Source organism: Fusarium mangiferae (genome assembly GCF_900044065.1).
Source record: "Fusarium mangiferae strain MRC7560 genome assembly, contig: FMAN_scaffold001, whole genome shotgun sequence".
Taxonomy (NCBI): Eukaryota; Fungi; Ascomycota; class Sordariomycetes; order Hypocreales; family Nectriaceae; genus Fusarium; species Fusarium mangiferae.
In genome coordinates this window covers 3,359,591-3,380,291 of record NW_024573921.1, presented here as the reverse complement: position 1 = coordinate 3,380,291, position 20,701 = coordinate 3,359,591, and the positions used below count along the sequence as shown (strand labels likewise).

At 49.9% G+C, this 20,701-nt stretch overlaps 5 protein-coding genes across 5 annotated transcripts; 3 read left to right on the top strand and 2 right to left on the bottom strand.

The window, feature by feature from the left end:
* Positions 1-2,176: 2,176 nt before the first annotated feature.
* Positions 2,177-3,895, bottom strand: FMAN_01564 (uncharacterized protein; the record flags this gene model as incomplete). The annotated part of the gene is made up of 3 exons (XM_041820379.1): positions 2,177-2,665; positions 2,716-3,651; positions 3,770-3,895. The coding sequence occupies 3 exons, from the start codon at positions 3,893-3,895 to the stop codon at positions 2,177-2,179; spliced, it is 1,551 nt and encodes a 516-aa protein (XP_041676905.1).
* Positions 3,896-5,800: 1,905 nt separating this feature from the next.
* Positions 5,801-6,041, top strand: FMAN_01563 (uncharacterized protein; the record flags this gene model as incomplete). The annotated part of the gene is made up of 2 exons (XM_041820367.1): positions 5,801-5,853; positions 5,906-6,041. The coding sequence occupies 2 exons, from the start codon at positions 5,801-5,803 to the stop codon at positions 6,039-6,041; spliced, it is 189 nt and encodes a 62-aa protein (XP_041676904.1).
* Positions 6,042-14,045: 8,004 nt separating this feature from the next.
* FMAN_01562 (uncharacterized protein) lies at positions 14,046-16,444 on the bottom strand (the record flags this gene model as incomplete). The annotated part of the gene is made up of 3 exons (XM_041820356.1): positions 14,046-14,371; positions 14,476-16,162; positions 16,226-16,444. 3 exons carry the CDS (start codon positions 16,442-16,444, stop codon positions 14,046-14,048), a joined length of 2,232 nt encoding a protein of 743 aa, XP_041676903.1.
* Positions 16,445-17,798: 1,354 nt separating this feature from the next.
* On the top strand, positions 17,799-18,074 carry FMAN_01561 (uncharacterized protein; the record flags this gene model as incomplete). The annotated part of the gene is made up of 2 exons (XM_041820345.1): positions 17,799-17,937; positions 18,004-18,074. The coding sequence occupies 2 exons, from the start codon at positions 17,799-17,801 to the stop codon at positions 18,072-18,074; spliced, it is 210 nt and encodes a 69-aa protein (XP_041676902.1).
* Positions 18,075-18,835: 761 nt separating this feature from the next.
* Positions 18,836-20,322, top strand: FMAN_01560 (uncharacterized protein; the record flags this gene model as incomplete). Its single annotated transcript, XM_041820334.1, has 2 exons — positions 18,836-19,287; positions 19,341-20,322. The coding sequence occupies 2 exons, from the start codon at positions 18,836-18,838 to the stop codon at positions 20,320-20,322; spliced, it is 1,434 nt and encodes a 477-aa protein (XP_041676901.1).
* Positions 20,323-20,701: the final 379 nt, after the last annotated feature.

Here is a 20,701-nt window from a genome sequence, read left to right as displayed (position 1 = left end):
TCATTCATAAGCAGAAAACTCTCTCTCAGCACTAGTTTCCATATGTTCACATCTTTACCCCTCTTGACTCCTTTGTTTCGACGCCTTCTCCGAAGACTTAATCTCACTAAATACAACCAAAATACGCGAAGCCCACACAAGTTTATGCCAAGATAAGAGGTCACGATGAGAACACCTCATGTGTGCCAGCACGTCACATCCCTGGCGCTAAGGCGAGAACAGGGAGGGTCCCTTGGATGAACGTCACTGTTGATCTAACCATATTGAAGCGTCAAGCGGCAATCGGCCAGCCGTCTGAAGCGCTGGCTGTAACTCAACGTTGGTTATGCCTTGAACTGCTCAGGCGATAAACGTTAAACGCGTTTCGAGTCATCAAATCGTCATCTCTCATCACACTATCACGCGCAATAGAATCCCAAGCGCGGTTTGGCTGGCGTTGGCCCCCTTCGTCCGTGATCACTCGCTGGTGAACTTTCTGGCCCTCAATACTCAAGGCGCCTAGGGATCGAAACATACGCCTGTCCTGTCTGTGCTAAGGGAAACAGAATCAGATCAGTCCCCACTTGAGTTCCTTTGAGGATCCTCTGCTACAGGATAGATTCATTGTTAACAGCAAGCCACGCGGACTGCTAGTAACTCCTAGCGCGTCATCGGGATCTTCGTTTCCGCTGAGTCTTGACCTAAGCTATATCTGGTTACTATAGCAAGCCAAAGACCCTGGAGATGCGATGAGAGCGAAGTCCGACATGAACATTCAGCTGCATTCTCTCTCAAATTACCTTGCTTCTAGTCTGGCAACACTGCTGCAAAGTTCCGTCTCCACCATGCAGTCCCTACGGCATGACTCTACTGTTCAAGTAAGAACCCAGAAACAGCAATTTACAGAGCTTCCTATTGCAACTCAACGACATTGTGTTGTTCTACTGCCACAGCGCAGTTCAACCACTGCTAAGTTCTTACTCGGCTCTTTTTCAGAGTGCAATATAATCTGCTGGAGTGTCATGCTGAACAATCGCTGGTCCTTCCAACAATGGAAACGTGGAAGTACCCTCACCATGTTTCTTTGAGTCCCTAGAGTCTTGTCAAGGAGCCAGGTCATCCATATCCTTAATTAGCAGGTCGGAATATCGAATCAGAACAGCTGAAAAATCGGGGTTTGCTGCCTTGACAAGCCTTCCCATTCTGAAATGGAGAGCTTCGTCCTCCCATTCTTGACATACTTCCCTCAAGACCCGCTTGCTTCTACTGTCACAGCTCCGAGTGGTTTGACTTCTGCCATTTTTGGGAAGAATCTCTCCTGGGTTTCTATTCTCTCAAGATACAACTCTACAATAATTTCACTGCCATTTTCCATTCTATTTTCGACTGCGGCGGTCAAGCAAAGGCAGGCCATCAGCCAGTTATTGGTCTCGTCTGAGGCTTGACATTGCCGAACTGTCAAACGGCGTGATCTGCATCGGGGGGGCTAGAAACCTGGATCCCTGGCGGCTAGGTTGAGGGTGTCCGCTAACGGGGCCACTAGCTTAGGCTCAAGGGGGCCCCGTCAAGCTTGTCTCGACACCCTCCCGGCTTCCGAGGGCACCCTGAATCCTTGCCAACCTGAACCCAGTTACCTGCAAGTTACAGCGAGAATCAAATTTACTTGAAGCGCAATTTTCCAAACTGTCGGGTCTACACAAGACCAAGTTTGTCAATACGAGCTATGTGTTGTCTCACTCACGCTCCGCCCCCTTTCTCAGTCTTTCCAGGTCTTTCGCATTCCCCCCTTGCTTTCGTGGCAGCGAAACACGCCATATTGCCAATTCCAAAATCGCCAATCTTAAGAGTACCCAACCAGATATTGTCTCAAAAGTTTGACCCCAGATTCTGTGTGAAGCCACTCAAGTCACTTGACTTCCCGCTCGCCCACACAATTACCTCTCAAACTTGGCAATATCTTCAGCAGCATACAAGACATAAATACATTCTACAAAAGTATTGGGGAGACGTGGCACGGCGCGGAATTCTTTCTTGTGCAAAGATGCCGGGATCTTCACGAAGCTCTATCTTGAACAATTCCTTGGGGTATATGGAGGGACTCTTATATGGAAAATACAAAAAAATGAGGGGCTCTTCGTTGGGAAGATGAAGTTGTCTATAATGCCATTCCCGAAAACAAGTCAGAAGGGTTTTCGTTTCACGACCCTCTGCGTCCTCCATACATCGTCTGTGTTGGGCTCAACCTCATCAAGGGTTGCATGCGATCGTTTTGTGGTGGCATTGCTCCCGGTTCCATCTTCATTTGTTGGTCCCACATATGTGCGCTCATCATGTGGCCTCCAGGGCCATCTTCTTCCATCTTGATATTGGGAAGGCCATGCACCTGGTTAATAACCTCATCTTCATGAGTGTTGTGGGATCCAACGCTCATCATCTCGTCGTGTTCGTCACCGCGTCCAGTGCGCTTCCTTGGTTGAACCGATCTGCGTCGTCTTCTGATGTTGAGATCCCCATAGGACTCCATGTAAATTCCCTCCTCAAGCTTTAGATCGTTGACGACTTTGACTTCTATGTCGCTGGCGTTCAATCGCATATTTCGGGAACCCCCTAATTCGTGGAAGGTGTCAAGAATCATCTGGTAGCGATTTTTCTCGACGATCTTGAAAGCCTCCCGAAGCAAGTCCTCCTAAGAACAGTTAGCAAAGCTCTCCAAGTTCTGAAACCAGAATGACTTACATCTCTGGTCAACCAGTCAATGTACTTGGATCGTCCTCGTTTGAATTTCATCTGAAGCATTTCCTTACCGGGGCACTTCTGGAAACGACTCTTATAGTCGCTCTGGATGCTCTCCCACATATCCTGACCCTTTTGGTTGCGGTGCTCCCAACGAGATTCGAATATGCAGCGCTCCTCATCGGGACAGGTACTCTTGAGTGTTGGTGGGACCTCTTCTCCAAAGCAATTCTTGTGCTCGTCTACAGGCTCTTCAGCAGCTGCACTTCTAGAGGCTCCTGGCCTCTTGGTTGTGCGCTTTTTGACGCGGCCAGGGGCGTGTAGGGCAGATTTTCGACGAGGGGATCCAGTCATGGAGCGTGGAACATCTGAAGGTAATCCGTGCAGTCCTGTATCTTCTGGACTTCTTCGGCGGTACTGAGGTGCATGATGCTCGGCCAGGAGAGGAGCAGGCGCCATTTCGCGATGATGCATGCCCATTGGAATATGATGGTTGTCCCTCATCATCATGTGGTCTTGGTGCTCAACAGGAGGCGCCATATTGACGTAATAAGGGTTACTCATAGGTTGTGGTTCCGGTCCATTTGAGACACCAAAGGCTCCCATATAGGGCTCTGGGGGTCCGGGGGTTCGACGTCCATCGTGGACATAATTGGCATGAAGGAATTCCCCTCCAGCGACCGGGGCTTGAGAGGTCATGGGCGAACTCGCTTGTGGGGATTGGCTATTAACGTCAAATTGTCCTGCCCACTGCTGCTGCTGATGATACATTCTGGAACTCCCAGGGGGGCTAGGGTGTTGATTAGGTGTGCTTGGAGGCGGAGGATATTGCGATGCAATTTTTGACACGCCGTGCAAAGGAGGAGATCCCACGACTGAGATGGGGGTTAAGAGATTTGGATCGCACTGGCCAGAAATGCTGTTGAAAGGTGAAGAAACCTGCAAGAACAAGCGTCAGTTTTACAAAAGGACCATTGGGGCCAGAGCTTCGGATCTATAACAGCGCTTTAAAAGACTCTGCCAAGTTCACGTCCACTCCGGACGAAGTTCGACTTACAGATGAGTAGGATGTCAGATCGTGGTAAGGGGAAGTCTCAGTTGGAATTGAGTCGTGTAAACTGGGAGCTCCCGAAAGACCATCCGGCTGGGTTAGACCTGGGGCAATATACTGCTGCTCGACCATGATCATGTGGGTATCAAGTTGGGGGATTGGACAATCGCAGTCCAAATCGGTTGGTTTATGGTATAGGCGGGGCTGAATGACAGAAATGGTTGCGTCTGTGAGTGGTGGGGAGCTGTTGATGCTGTGGCTGCAAGTTCAAGATTCAAACCGAGACTGATAATGGCACATTTATGACCAGAGAACAAGAAACTTCAAGAAGGCATCAAGACCTGGCGAGGCAGATATGGAAGAACAAGGTGTAAGACGATTCAGCCTTTTCTGGCCGCGGCCGCTTTTTGAAGACCTGGGGGTCAAAGATCGAGGCCAAGAGAGTGCAAGGGCAGGAAGGGTGAGTTGAATGGAAACAGAGCCTTGTGGGGTCATAGACGGGCCGGCCGCTTTGTATAAATGGTGTTTGGAGATGAAGAGCAGTGGAGTGCAGATCGTTGGAGTGTAGGTAGGTTTGATGTACATGGAGGTCAGCCTGAGGGACAACAGCAACGAAGTACCAGGACCTTTGGAAGAGCCGTTCTTTTGGCAAGCCCGGGAAGATATGAACGAGCCAGAGACAGGCCTCGGTGCCAGGGGCAAATGGGGGAAGGACTAGGGGTGTCGAACAGAGGGATCAAACCCCAAGTACAGTATGGGTACGGCCTGGCATTGCCTTGAACCTAGGAAGTGGAGGGCTCAAGCTGTGAGGGCTCGGGGCTCAATATCCTCCGCCATGCCAAGGTACTGGAGCTGTCGTGCATAACAATAGCCGCCGAGGAGTCTAAAGCAGCGAACGAAACGGGTTGGAAATAGAGGAAGACTAATGGCAGAACAGAGGACGTGCATGGTATGCCCGCGTGGAGATGACACTGGTATGGTTTAAAGGATGGAGGGGAATCATCGCGACCATCGCGGCTTCAAGGGTGTGTGTAGAGTGGGAGTGGCGTTGGATTTGGCTTTTACTTTGGCGTGAATATGGGTGTGGGCTTGTAAAACGAGTGAATATGGGGCGGGGGTGTTTGTTTGGGGGTGTTCTACCATCCCCTCCATCCATCACATCCAGCTTCAGTGCGTACATTATGGGTGTGAGACGACAGGATGGGATGGGATGGGAAATGGATTGAAAACAACACCGAAAAGAGTCGGATGTTTCTTCGGACGCTTCCTCGATTTCACCAGACCGTCACTCTTTCGTCAGTCAGGGATGCTTGGAACTTTTTCCACCAGGCAAATCCCACTTCACACGACCACCGCCTCGCATACGGTCTGGAGCAGTCTTCTATCCGACAGTCTGGATAGAGTATGTAATGGCAATCTCTGGCTATCAGTCTAGGAAGTGGTGAGGAGATTACGACTCAACTCGACTTGACTCAATTCTCATCCCACACGGAGCCGACCTGTGAGGTCTGCATTGGATCAACAATGACAGAGGGGAATACAGCACGAAATTGAAGAGCAAGACAGGAGGCTATTCAGAACCGCAACTATGATATATTGTGTCAGGTCAAAGACATCATGAGCTATGGCTGCACCGTCAATCGTGTACGCACTGAAACGGAGGGTTGACACGGGTAGCCAAAAGAGAGACGGATGCCCCGAGAGGGAAAGGCGAGACAAGCTGAAGAGCAGTTATTAGGTCTCTGCCAAACTAAAAGGCCAGGCTGAGCTAACGGGGACGAGAAATCAGTAATGCCCGAAGAGAACGAAAAGAACGGGGGCCTGGGGCCTAAACCTAGACCTTGACAATAGACGATAACATGGGCCATCGACCACTGACCAGGTACGCAAAAGAGAAAATATGTGAGCGATAGGAAACGCAGCAAGGTGGGGACAATAGTGGCCAAGGACCCTTTGTGTCTGGTCTGTCTGTAAAGAGGGAAGAGACAATCAGAAAGGTGGGAAGCTGGACCGGGTTGCGCTACCTGAAGGCTGTCCATGAGCCGTGCTTCTGATGAGTTTCTCATCACCTTCTTCGTAGACATGAGTCAGTGAGTTAACAAGTGACAAATCCATCTTGGGTTTGTCTGACCAAGTTATCAGAGCTGGGACGACAACAATGTATGACGGACAGCAACAAGGGCTGTCAGCAGGAACAGATACAGGTACAGGAACGCGGGAACTCATAATCCTGCGCGGGCCGTTTGGCGTCCATCGATCTGAGGATCGGCAGCTCTGAGAGAAGTGGTGCGCCAGTGACGTCCCGTACGGTACTGGGATGTTTGTGGAGGAGGAGGGCGGAATACAGAAAGTCAAGACATGAGAGAATAAGAAAAGACGCGATGATCTAAAGTGGGAGCAGGGGTCTGCCGGGGGAGCGCATTTGGGGCTGGGTGAGGCCTGGCCGGGCCAAGCCAGGCCAACACAGCACAGCCAAATAGCTCAGCCGACATAGAAGAAAAAAGGTACAGAACGGATTTCACCCTATTCCTGCTTTGCTTCTTAGCCTCGAAGCTATTTTGTTTTCCTTGTCAATAAGCAGCGAAGACAAGAGCGAAAGCGGAACGGCGTCGGAGACGGAAACGGAGATGGGCGACGAAAAGGCCCAAAAAAGACGACATGACAGAAGACAGAATGACCATGCCTGCAACAGCTTAGGCAGATCCCAGCGACTCCACCACTTTGCTTGGCACTCGCCGGCAGATTGCCTGCCTTGTCATTGTCATTGTCATGTGTGGGTGGTAGAGAGTATTGAGCGGAGCATTGCATTGCATTACACTATGTACATTTTATGGCTTGCGCACATGCTGAAGATTCTGTCAGTCAACTAACCATCCATGAAACAGTTCCAGGTCTGTAATATCGGTCGGTTGGATGCTAAGGTGTCCCTTGGCGCAACGACAAGAAGGAAATCTATAACCAACAACAAGCTTGATATTATACGCGCGCTACCTGGGACCATGATAGGACCGCGTGTAGCGAGAGGCCGTTGAGATGTGAACCTCGCCGCAAAATGGACGGTAGTGTTAGCCTTAAAAGGTCGCCTCGTGCCCCCCCTGGGGGTCATAAATTAACGACGTTCTACCGCGATACCTTGATCAGAGGCTTTGACTATACGTATATACATACTTTACAGGACGGTACGGTACAGTACCTAACCGTTTACCTTATGGTTCCCCACAGGTGGCTTGTCCTGTCGTGCCTTGTCGACTCTTCCCCTGGTCCGCGGATGCTAGCCGGCCTGAGCAAAAGCCGAGCAATGACGCCGCTGCACAGCATCAGCAAGCAACGTTCAGACAAGTTAATTATGTATTGACAGAAAACAGATGTGTGCAGAGGGCTCGCTTCAACTAAGATGAGCTTGTTTAATTAATTATCTTTCAGCTACTGCAGGGCTCGTCTTGGACGGAGAAAAGCAACGGGGATTATGATACTCAGAAGCCGACAATACCCCGGTTACCTGACTCAATCAGTCTCAGCTCCAACTCGATTCAGTTTCGAGGCTGGCTGGGCATGGTCATACATACACTACGGTACCACAACTGACGCAGTGTCTACACATCACGATTCATACTGTGCGTATCTAGAATGGCAGAGAGCAATGACCACGAAGACACGACTAATTGTCTAATAGCAAGTTCAAACCCACTTGCCCTGCTCAATATGCAACCCATAACATAACATGGCATGGCATGCGCCTCGCGGCGCTTGAGAGATGGCAGGGGTATCGGAGTTAGAGGGTGGCCCGCCCTGGTGCAGAAATACGGCCCCGCTGCCGGCCATTCAGCAATCCGTGCCGCAAGCTAGTGATGACGCTAAAAAGCTTAGCTTACCAGACTGTCGGGATCACGCTAAGCAGGCATCGATCCCTGTTAGGTTACTCGTCTTCCCAAAGAAGCATGAACCGAGCAGGGCAGGTCCTTGTTTTATAGCGGGAACAATGCGCTGCCATTGGTGGCCCAGATGATCAGCCCTTGCTCATGCCTGATGATTGCAATTGGGGCCAATGGGTGAAGGCTCCGGGCTCGCACGCTTTGCTGAATGCGGTATAGCGAGTACGCGCGCGTTTACCATGCGGTTGGCTGTCATTGGATAGCGGCTTGACTGCAAGCGAAGGTCCTGCCAACTCAACGCTGCTGCCCTGGGCCTGACTTTCCGTGTCTGGTCCCTGCACGCCCCCCCTCCTTGCTCCTTGCACATTGATTGCTCCTCTGATTTCCTACCTCACATCATCCATCAGAATCAATCAAACCCTCTTCATTCCACCAGCTTCGTTCGGCCTTCTTGTCCCGACAATCCATCACCGATTTACTCACCGATTTTTCGTTGGCCTTTCTCTTTCCTATTCTGCGATGCAATGGGAGCAACCTTCCCCACATCCCAATCAAAAGGCTCCATTGCCTCTCTTCTTTTTCCCATAAAGTTAGACTACGATTTGACGGATTCTTTATGAGATGCTGAGAGACATAGCCTGAGATTGGACTAACCTTATACTACTCCAGCATACGCAATTGGAGTCTTGCCGATTCCTATCGGTTGCATGTGCCATGTCATGATGTTACTTCCAGCATTTATATGGATTGCTCACTTGCTATCAGTCTATCACAAGCCAAGTGCCGACCTGGACGGCTTAGGCCCCTGGGCATCGTCTCCCTCGCTTGTGCGCTATAGGTAGCTCATCTGATATTAACGCTTAGCAATTAACTTAGCTGCCAACATCGCCCCCATCGCACGCCGCTGCCGCCAGATCTGGGGTTTTGGTTTGAGGGTTCCTGCAGATCCATTCTCGGATCTAGGTAACGTCGCGGGTGTCAAAGATAACACAGCCTTGTCACGCCATGTGTTTATATGGTATGGTCACTGAGGTATTCTGCCTAAAATAATTTCTACAGTGCATCGCGGGCTTCAAGGCAGTGAAAACGCTCCGCCCTGCTCCACCGTTTCATCAAGCTTGGCCTTGTGGGTTTCAGCATTGGCTTTGCCTCTTACCCGTGATTACAGTTCCATGGAATGCGGTTGAATTTCAGCGAGCAGGCATGTCTTGCCAAAGACCTCTTGCTCTTGGTTCTCAAGAATCAAGAGCCCCCTTGTCTGGTTATGTCCGTCCTAGCGGGGTGTCACTGGTACTCTTGATTTTGTTTCCGGTTTCAAACTTCTCCATCTCATTTACCCAACTGCCGGGACTCTTAACGCGTATATACTTTGGCCTGAATGGGAAAGTTTTGCGGGAGATTGCTCGATTCACCGGCTTTTTTGATGCGCATCTGACTCGTTAATGTCCACTCTAAGCGCTCTTGTCGCGTCAGGTTAGATGATCGCCCCCTACCACTTACAACACACCAAGCATATCGAAACTACCGAGGCATGTTTGCTAAGGTGTTTCTAACGAGCATGGGAGTGTTTGCCGCGAGTATTCCGCCTTTTTCGCAGGCTTAGCCGCGTTTTTGACGTCTCATATTTCAACTCAAAAGTTCGTATATGTCGGTCCATAGGGTCGCATTTCTGTCCGACCCGCTCCCCTTCTCCCAGTCATATTTCGAATCACACGCATGCTCATGCAGAGTGGGCGGTACCAGACTTTCGGGACCAGATAACGTGTTTGTTGCTCGTACGTTGCGAGCAGAAGAGGCAGGTGATGATACGGTTCATCAGCGTTGAGACAACCATCCATTACAGGTGTGGTGCCGTACATATCCGTCCGTCTGCAATGAATGGCGGCCTCCCCGCTGTGACATGGCTCTCGCTGGGGTGCACCTTGCCAATACCAGGCTTGACATTCATTGCTCAAGCCTTGAGCCCTGGCAGAAAGACGTTTTCGATTTGTTGCTAGGCTGAATTTTAGCGTTGCCTTCCGTAGCCAGCACAGGCACAAGGCGACGCCCCCAAACCCCTCCCTCCTCTTTTCTTGGCTTAGCAACCCATCTCATCTTATCATCTATCGGGCGATCATCGTTAATGAGGAACAAAACACACACCCTCGTCAGAAGTCAGAAGCCAATCTCGTGGGGTTCCGCACCCATCTTTTGCCCTGATTGCGCATGTCTACGGCCCGACGCCTCGACTTGTTTGCATCACGGTCAATTGCAGAGCATGTCATTCAGCGTCAATACACTCACCCACGGCGCAGACCTGCGGCATGCGCTGCGTAGTAACGAGAACAAGGGGATGTCCGATCCCCCTCTATGCTGCGATGGCACTTATGTTGTTCTGCTCGGCCAGGGTACGTGCGCTCTCATACATCATCTTGTAACCGCAATGCTTGGATACGCCCGCAACAAGCAGACCCGACATCCTTTTTTGGGTGTCAATAGGATTCTTTGCACCTCTGCCAAGTGAGCAGCTGATTGTGGCTACCTATTGTTCTTTACATGGACCACGTCCTAGCTCACAACTGTCATGTCTCCAGCTTGCTCTATTTGGCTTGGCAGCATTGCTGTTCTGTGCTCCAAGAAGACCAAATCTCCTAAGGCTAGTCGTCGGCTTTGCCGTTACGTGAATAGCTAGAGCTTATTTGCCTGAACTTTGTGTTATAAAGGCGCCAAAACGTGCGCAGCTATCGGACGTCTCTGCACTAGGACAAACACTCACCCCAAAGTTCTATCATGGCTTCTAGCCTGTAGTGAATGTTTTTCTTCATATCAAAAAAACTGAGTATAGGGACTTTTGTGGGATTTTCTCATACCGCAGCCCACTGCCATATCAGCCCCCTCCTTGATGCTTACCGCGAAAGCCGAACACATGGCCTACTCGGAGGAAAGCAAGACAGTCTCGAATCAACTACCTTGTACAACTTGAAGGGAACTCTTACCAGTTACTTCATGTATATGCTTCACCGACAGCTGCTAGCTCGCTGTAGCACTGGCTCCATGTTGGCCTGGAACGTTGGCCTACTGGCATGCCTCTATATCAGTCGCTGGCGATGGGGACCCAGAATTCCTGGCCGTTTGATCATTTCAAACATCTTTCCTCTTGTGTCTCTATGCATATAGCATGGAGTTACAGTGACGGTATCGTTTTCCAGGGCCTGAAATTCAAGAAACATCACAGTACTCGGCAAAGACTCTTGAAAATTGCAATGCAATTCTTAACACCAATGGCCTCAGCAACGTGATCTTTTGTCTCTATCAAGTCTAGACCTCTATAGATATAGGGCCTTACGGAACTGAGTCTATCCACATATATGACAAGTCTCTAGTTTCTTCTGACCAGGGGTTGATTCATGCCCTCGTTGGGAGCAGGATATTTCTCTTTAATTTCAGATTTTAAAAAGAGAGAATCACGGTACTGAAATAAGCCAACTCAAGGATTCATGGGGCCTGTGCTCTGAATGTAGGATCATGGTTGGTATTTTCTCCATCTCAAGATGGTGTTCTTGAAGGGAAATTGGAGGACGAGACGCCACTTTTCGGAATTGGCGGCGCACAGGCAGAAAATACAGTAGTTGCTTGCAACTATGGTCAAGAGGATAGAACTTTCAGAGCGGGTTGGCGCGTGACTCCCGGCACTTGAAAGCGCCGTCCAACGGCTTGCCGAGTCTTGCATTCTTTAGTGAAGCAAGCTGCGTGGAACTGGGCTGGGCTGGGCTCGGATTGCTCTACTACAGGCTGGAAGGCTTATCCTAGCGTAGATCGATGGCCAGTTTCATGAGCGGGCACAGGATGCAAGCACTGGATGGGGCTGGGAGGGGGCGTGTTGTTGGTTGTTGGTTGTGCCTCTGTTGGTTGTGTTTTCTCAGAATCAGCCAGAAGAGAGAATGACCGCCAGGGACCAAACTCGACGTGGTTCTCTGCAAGGGTCCGCTACAGCCCTGAAGAGTAAGTGGCTCGTCTTCCGTTCAGATACTAATAGTGGTTTCGTTCTCCAGATGCCCTTGTTTCTCGTCTATGAATGCTCACTGTGTCGACTTGGATCATCGGCCGCTACCCTCAGCATCCCTGCAATGGAATATCAATAGAGAAATCAAGATTGGAAAAGAATATCCGGAGCCTGCACTGCTCAGTTTCTAGAATATTTGGCTCGAGTATTACCCGCATTGCATGCTTTACATAGCCTACTGAGAACGCCTCGTCGAAGTGAATTCGACACAAACAACAATGGGCCATCATCGTTGAGAGTAAGTTTTCAGCCAACTCTTGTCGTCTGGGAGGCGCTTAATCCAGGTATTTGGTTTGTCTTCTGCCGCGCACCAAGGCCCCCAGCCGTTTCCGTTTCATGCGGCCATGGGTCTGCAGAATAGGCCAAACAGGGCATTGCCGGCCTGAAAATGCGGCCATATACTTTACTTGACGACATAGGTCATGTCATCTCTGCTGCGAGGCGTTATTCCAACTCTACAGTTGATGAATAGATTGCGTGATTGCTGAGACTTTCTAAGCTTTGCGGAAATGGTCGATATACTGTACTGCCCTGACGAGGCGTTTTCGGGACGAGGCGTTTTCGGGACAAGGCAATGTTCCGAATCACGAAGGCGGACAAGGAATGCATTCAACTTGGCTCTCTGAGGCATGGCCGTTACGGACTCCAAGGGCTTGTCACTCGTGGAATTCATGCTCAAGCCAGTGTCTATTCAATCGATATTAGCTACTATTGACTTGATGTCATTGACGCCCAAAACGGGTCTCTTTTGCATTCTTGAAACCCAATGGGACCTTTTACCCGTCAAGAACACCTCACCACTGGAAACGCCACGGCAACTTCGTTTCTGATGGATGAGGAATTCAGAAATAAAGTGAAGGCAAACGGCTGTGGCGTAGATTATTCTATTGTTCCTTACTCTCTACCGCACGTCGAATCAGGGCCATCGTCACGCAACCGACAATAGACTTGTCGACGCCGGGAAACGCCAGATTTGACCACAGATTCTTGGCGAGGGCTTCGGGGATTCTACAATGGCATTCACTGTCCTCAACCGTATCGCCACACTAGCTCGATGATGGGGCAGATGCGACTGACGGCTGCGAATCAACCTCCGAGAGCCGGGGTCCTTGGTTGATGAGCTGCATGCATCTTCGGCGATTGCCTCTCCAGGCTGACATCGGTGAGTCGAGTCATATATCGGTTTAAAGTTAATTAGATTGATCTACAGGTACTGTTTGTTTGAAACATCGCAGCAGGCAGAGGCAGAAGTGCAGCTCCAGTTCCCATCCTCGTGCTTCGGCTTCAGTCATGGTGCCCCATAGGGTTCTGAGAGGGCACATAGTGGTACGTGCCATTGAGACGAGAACGACAGAATGCTCCGATCCCTGTCCTCGCTGGCCCTGGACCTGGACCTGGTTATTACTGTCTGTCGCTTGTCAACGTCAATGTCACCGTAACTTCAATTAGACTCGGCTCACGGATCAAGTCCCCGCGTCTCCGTTTCCCTGCAACCTCGCCTTCGCCATGGTGTCCATATACGTTGTGAATGTGAAATGGCATGGGTCAGAGACGACTTCTAACTCGCTTAGCCAGATGCCTCGGCCTATACTTACTTAATGGGGGCATGTATTTCTGCCTGGGAATCTCCATGAGCTATCAGGTCTCCGTTCGAAATTCGCCCAAGTTGCAAAAGTGCTTCCGAACTTTGTCTCAATACACGAGAACGGAAACTGTACAAACTGGTAGAAGTCATGAGAACCAGTAAATTATTGGCTTTGCTGATCCTAATATTCATCAAAGAAAATACTCGCTCTTACCATGGGTCAAGACGAGCCAACTTCAAGGCACGATACGGTGTGTCTTGTGGCGAGGTCATGTTCTAGTGATCTTTTGTAGAATCAATACTTTTTCACATTATATGGCTTGAGCAATAATATCTGTATCCCCTTGTAAGGACATAGACAGCAAGAATGATGATTATTGCTTGTCTTTATTGAACTCTGAACATCTCGTCATACTGCATAATTACACGTAGACTGTCTTTGACCATTTCCAACTTCCATTTTATTTCTCAACAAGCTCATCCTGGCATGGAAACACAGTGGTTGAGCAGATCCTCCCTGGCTCAACAGTCTCAAGATTAATCACGATGTAAACAGTGCGAAACCCAAGATCAGAAAGGAAAATGAACCCGCGCGAAGACCTAGTGTCAGCAAAAGAGCAGGCTCGCCTCAGTGGGAGAAGGAAGAAAAGTTCTTGCCGCTGGCTTATGATGCTCCGTTACAGTGCCGAACCTCACGCCAGTTTTAAAGGGAAAAATTGCTCTCAAGACTATGCATGTCTAATGCACCTCTCACTCATAGTACCAATGTTGTTGATCACGTTCCTAGGCGCCTTCCAAGGGAGGCACGTATGAGTAGTTAAAGTCAAGTAGACCGTCCAACATCCAGTGCTGGGGGTCGAAGAAGTCGTAGTTGGCCGCATCTCCGTAACTGACACCAGCCATCATACTATGAGCTGACGATACAGCTGAGAGTCCTGTGGCCCCCGGTGTCAGGGCGCCGTTCGAGTTGGGGTTGCTGTTGTGAGTGTTGTTGGTGCTGAGCAGACTCGAAGGCGGGAGGGTGTGAGACGGTACGAGAGTGCTGTCCATGTGTGTTGATGATGCTGAAGACTCATTAGCCGAATCTGGATTTGTCGGTTGTTTGGCAGCTGTTGTCTGTATTAGCATTCTTGCAATATTTGCACAAGACAAATCAAGACATGCTCTACTCAGGGACCTTCACCAAAACATAGGGAGAGAGGGGATCACCTACAGTCTATAGTACCTCGCCCCGATGCCTGGAAGTCCTCCCTCCACCTCCAGACTGAATCGAATACAAGGCTCATGCTGTGACGACATCGAACCTTGAGCTGGAGGCTGTCGTCCATCTGGATCGGCGAGTTGTCGTTATTGTTGAAGTTATGTTGATTGTGTTCGAGTCGAGCGCCGTTCCACATCTGCACCATGAGTTCAGCCAAACGCCACTGAAGATCATTGTGAACAACACTGGTAGCCCGGATAGCGCGGATCGTCTGATGAAAGAGCGTCCGACCTCGCTGGAAGTCTATAGTCTTCGAAAAGAACGACCTCATGAGCTTGAGAAGGGCAAAGCCGGCTGCAACCATCATCTGTCCGATGTAGTTACTGCAGTGAAGAAGTAAGTGTCCGCCGACGCCGTCCCGGGGACTAGTGGCTTGATCAACTTCGAGGATTTCGTCGAGAAAAGCGACAGTGGCGCGCCATAGGCCCATCAGATCATCCATATAGCCTGGGGTCTTACTGGAATCGAAGAAACCGGCCAAGCGCATGTGAAGAGCCGCTGCTCGGAGATGCAAAGAGACAATGGGGCCCAGCCCTTGTGAAAGGATGGAAGCATTCAACTCTGCGTAATCTCGACGATAGACACGCATCAGCATTGCCCGGTGTTCATCTCCTGCAACGCCACGGGGATCGCTAGCGTTGCTGTACATCTCCTTCGATACCTTGTCACAGAATCTCTCAATCTGTAGCCGCGCCTCTAAATCTCGTGATAGTTGGAAAGCACTCTCTTCTCCGGCTCGTGAGGCCAGAGTCCAGTCATAAAGAGTTGATGCTGGCTGGCCGTAGCCAGTTCCAACAGACTGCGCAACAATGTTACAAACAGCCCACGTTGTCACACGGTCATTGAGTTGTTCCTTGTTCAACTCAACCGACACCCTAGAAAAGTCTTGGATATTATTGGGCCGGTGCAGACCTATTCCAGTAGCTGTTTTCATCATTACTCCACACAAAATGTGCGTAGGGTCGGACGAAGTCGTACTTGTGGGTAGTGGCCATGTGCACAGCAGACACATGGCCTTAACCACGTAGTAGTTGCTCGGGACTTCTCCTATCGTTGACCACAAGAAACGTGTCAGAGGTCCCGAGAGATTGTTGAGCAGATCGCTTGTGCTTGGTGGATTGTATCGTCGGGCAGCAACAGAGATGATGGACCAGAAGAGGAGGGGATGCTGTTGGTAGAAGAGATCAGGTGCCTGTGAAGGGTTGAGGAAGGGTAGAAATTGATGGTAGAAAGCCCAGAACTGTCGGAAGAGGTTGTTGACATCTTCTTCCGTTAGCTTGACGTTTTCTAGTTCGTGTGAATATCGTGGCACGTTGTAGTTCCCGCCGCGCTTGAGATGAAGCAGGGACGAGACAGCTTCGTCAGAACCCATTAAAGAAGGATTTCGGGTGTGAGTGTGAGTATAGGTAGGATTACTCGCAGCAATGGGAGAGTCCATATCGTCATCTGCTTCTGGAGTGAAGCCCTGAGACTTTGCGTGAGCAAGACTGCGACGCAGTCGATCGATTTCCTTCTCCATTTCGGCGTGCTTAGATCTTTTGCCTACTCTCTTGAAGTTTGATTCAATTTTGCACTCTAGTTTCAGGCGATTGCACCGAGAGCAACTTTGGAAAGGGTCTTGCACCACGTCGCATCGGAGCTATTGGAAAATTCTGTTCAGTACAATGGTATCTAGACGGTCTGTTCTCGGAGGTTGACTCACCTTTTGCTGTCGACACTCGTTGCAGGCCCTTTTGACGCCAGGCTGGCGCTTCTTCTCCTGCTCAGCATCGTGATCGTCAAGATTACTGCCTGGGCTACTTTCAATGCCAACCATGCTGCTCCTCTTGCGCTTGTTGGTGCCATTGCTGTTCCCATGGCCATGGCCGTGGCGGGAGCTGACAGGGCTCGTAGGACTCATCGAGGCCGCCCCACCAGCCATCATGGAACCGTCCATAGGGACGATGCCCTGAGCCGGAGGCCCGGAGGAGGAACGCGACGGGATGATGCGAGGCTGCACCGCCGCCGAGACGGACACGGACACGGGCAATCAAAGAATCGGAGGCTTCGAAAAGCAAATACCCGGAGTTCGTTGACCGGCCGGTGCCGGTGTCGGTGTTGAGAGCTGATATGGATATTTCGGGTCGCGGCGCTGAGTGGGCGCGTCGTGTGTTGGCAAAGACAATGCGCGTGAGCAAAGGCCGACTACGGAGGAGAGGGGTTTGTTTGTTAGGGAGAAGATTGCTTTTCGCTGGTTTCAAGGTGCGAAAAAAGGCGACTCGAATGTGAGTGGCTAATTGGCCTGGCCAATTACCAGCTTTTTTCACCGTCTTTCCGTGAAAAGAGTAATTCGCTTGACAATCTTAACTGGGAAGGTGCAGCAAGGTACAGAAACGGTACTCTTTCACCGTTGTTGCCTCATGCAACGACTTTTGAGCGACCTGACAAACTGGAGACGAGCGGGGCAGGCCTAGAAAATTATCCCTACGGCGGGCATTGAAGTCTCTGATTGGCGGGTCATCAACACTCACGTGATGTATGCATCATTCAGCCGAGGCCTATGATCATTGATGATATGGGGCCCAACTCAAAAGATATGGCAATTGGATATACTCAAATGAGGTCCTGAAAGAAGAACATGCTGCGCGAAGACTTGGAACTCGGGTAATTTCGTAAAAAATGTTTGGGTGGCGATACAAGACTTTTGACGCTGAGTACTACCTATGTAATGTGATCATCTCGTATTTATGAGTTCCACCATCTCATCACATGACGTTGACAAGAGTGTAACCAAAAGAAAGAAGAGACAAGAGGGAACTACTGGTGATGACCTTCTCATATTATAGAGACACTATTTTATTCGTTCTGGTGGTGTTATCTACAAGTCGAGAAGAGAAAAGTGTGACGATGTGCTGAGCAGTATATCTGAACCAGCCCTTTCATTATCGAAACCTCAACTTCTCTTCTAGGGATGAAACCACTGCAAACTATCATCTCTAACTGTAATAGTAATTTGAAATCACATAATGGTGATAATACCTTAGACTACTCCGTCCATCAAGTCGCAAATGCTATTTGTCCTTCCAATGAAGGGCATGAGCTGCTAAGCCAATCAGGCTCAACCACTACACAACGACTGCTCTGAGCGCATTCTGCTAAAAAACATATCTCCCTCCCTGCCTTACTTGCGTCAGATAATCAATCACCTTTGCTTTTTGCATCAAAACCACTTATCTTTTTCTTCACACATTTTTCTTCATCAACAACCATAATCACCCTTGCTTAAACACTTCATCATGTCTGAACCTGACAAGCCTCGTCAGTCGGTCAAGCGTCAGCTCAAACCCGCTCCCCAACGCCCTGGTCAAGATGTGCATTGTCCACGATTCAAAGCAGAGGTCCACTTTGTGATTCCAGGATCCATGCCAGAAATCGGTGGGTTGATCAAGGGAATAGTGTTAGTTGTTGATGAGACACGGTTCTGACGCTCTGTGTGTGTAGAGACTCTTCGCATTCGAACAACGGATGTTTCTCAGCCTTTCCTGGACCCAAATTCAATGCAACAGTCGTGATGCGTTTTACTACATACCTACTGGGCATGCGTTATTCAAACTTGGCTGATACATAACTGATACCCTCTTACAAATCTGAAAGCGCAGTCTACCTTTCCAGGCTCGACCCTGCATTTCTGTTTCGGGCCGCCCAAGTCATGGACCCTGGCCTGATGTACATCAAAAGAAGCGACATTTTAAAGGCGAGGCGGGAAATATCCGTTAGTGATCGGCTCTTCTTGTTCCTTTCCGAAACCTTCCACAGTCCTTATAAGTGAACATCGTTCAAATATTCCAAATTATCGGGAATGTCAATGCAATTCGAGTCACTTCCCACGCTAGACAAGCCTCGGACATGGCTACTTGATCTATCTAGGCCATGCTACTTGTCAAATGGCGATCTCCAGTCCAAACCCGGTGAAAGTGCCGAACAACACCACAATTCAGGATCCCCCTCTTATTCCGCGGGTCGCCCACACTCAATATGCGGGGCTGTGTGCTAGTGTCTAGGGGATCCTACTCCTCCTTCTGTGCGTCTCTTACCTCTTTCTTCCAAGTGGAGGAGCCGATCCGCATCACTAAGCTATCCCACATGCACTGCTATATGCCAAGGATGCATAGTAGACTACAATGAATCTAGCAAGTTACGTTCTTTTCATGGGCTTTCTCTCGTCGAAACCGCCTATATAAACCGTCATCCTGCCCGACTGTCGCCCCATCCAGCTTGACTACAATATCACCTACTCTCTAATCTGAAACTTGATACCCTCCCTGTCTTCATCATGGCGACCAAGCTTCATACTGTGCCTTTCCTCATCAACGGCAGCGATCACACCAGTGAAAGGGCTGTTGATGTCGTGTCTCCCGCCAGCGGCGAGGTCGTCCACCGCTACCACAGTGCTGACGTCAAGGATGCCAATGCTGCTGTCGAGGCTGCTGCTGAGGCTTTCAAGTCATGGCGCAAGACAAGGCCTAGTGAGCGCCGGGATCTCTTTCTCAAGGCCGCCGAGATTATGGAAAAGCGACGTGATGAGCTCCGCAAGTACTCCATGTCAGAGACTGGTAGCGATGCTACCTGGGCCGATTTCGATATTAGCACAGGCATTAGCCATCTGAAGGAAGTTGCCGGTCGTATAGGAACACTGGAGGGCGCCATTCCCACTGTGTCGGATCCCAACACAACCGCTCTCGTCTTGAGAGAACCTTATGGTGTCGTTGTAGCAATTGCGCCATGGTTCGTTTCTCGTGCCCGGATGGGTCTCAGGAGTTACTAACATGTCAATCCAGGAACGCCCCTTATATTCTCGGCACAAGATCTGTTGTTTTCCCCATGGCCGCTGGTAACACAGTGGTCTTCAAGGCCAGTGAGATTTCTCCTCGAACACTCTGGGCTATTGCCGATGTGTTCAGAGAGGCAGGACTCCCTGATGGTGTCCTTAACGTCATCTTCCACGAGAGAGCCAATGCTGCAGCAGTCACCGCCGCATTGATTGAGCACCCTGAAGTCAAGAAGATCAACTTCACCGGCAGCACACCTGTTGGCCGTATCATCGGTAAGCTTGCAGGCGAGAACCTCAAACCTGTTATTCTGGAGTTGGGTGGCAAGGCCCCAGCTATCGTGTGGGAGGATGCGGACCTCGACCTCGCCGCGCTGCAATGCACCCTTGGAGCGTTCATGAACTCGGGGCAAGTCTGCATGTCTACCGAAAGGATCCTTGTGCACAAGAATGTCAAGGACGAGTTTGAGAAGAAGCTGTCGGCAACCATCGAACAAGTCTTCTCCTCTAAGGCGGACGCACCGATTCTTGTGGCATCGGCTCCTGTTGAAAAGAACAAGGCCTTGATCAAGGATGCCATTTCTAAGGGAGCCTCCCTGGTTCACGGAAACCCTGATGTCGAAGAGTCAAGCAAGACCCGTATGAGACCAATTGTTGTGAGAGATGTCACCACAGAAATGGACATTTATAAGTCGGAGTCCTTTGGCCCTACGGTTTCTCTGATGGCTATTGAGACGGAGGAGGAAGCCATCAAGATCGCCAACGATACCGAGTACGGCTTGAGCTCTGCTGTATTCACGTCTGACCTCCAGAGAGGTCTCCGAATTGCTCGCGAGATCGAGACAGGTGCTGTTCATATCAACAATATGAGCATTCACGATGAGAGCGGTCTGCCTCATGGAGGAGCCAAGGCTAGTGGATATGGCCGTTTTGGTGCATCTGCTGGTCTTGATGAGTGGACTCGCACGAAGAACATTACCTTTAGGAATTGAATGACGGGATGATTATAATACCAAATAGCGCAATATGAAAGAATTGTTTATATCAATTGTAATTGGTGTGGTAGTCAAATAGTGAGGGTCAATTCAGTGAATGCCATGAGTGATAGCCGATCGAGGCTCCAACCAACAAGAAGACGTTGCTGCCACAGTATTTGTGTATTTTCTCTCATTCTATAAGCATAATACAATCTAATTATAACATCCGCATGAGAACAATGCAACTATAAGTCTTATAACACCCTGAGTCCATGCACAAATTGGTTCATGATGCCTTGGTGCAGGGTAGCTGGAACATGTATCCTTACATAATCGGCCAATCCGCGATAAGTGGAAAATTTCCCATTATCCAGTTCAAGGTCCCAAAACACCG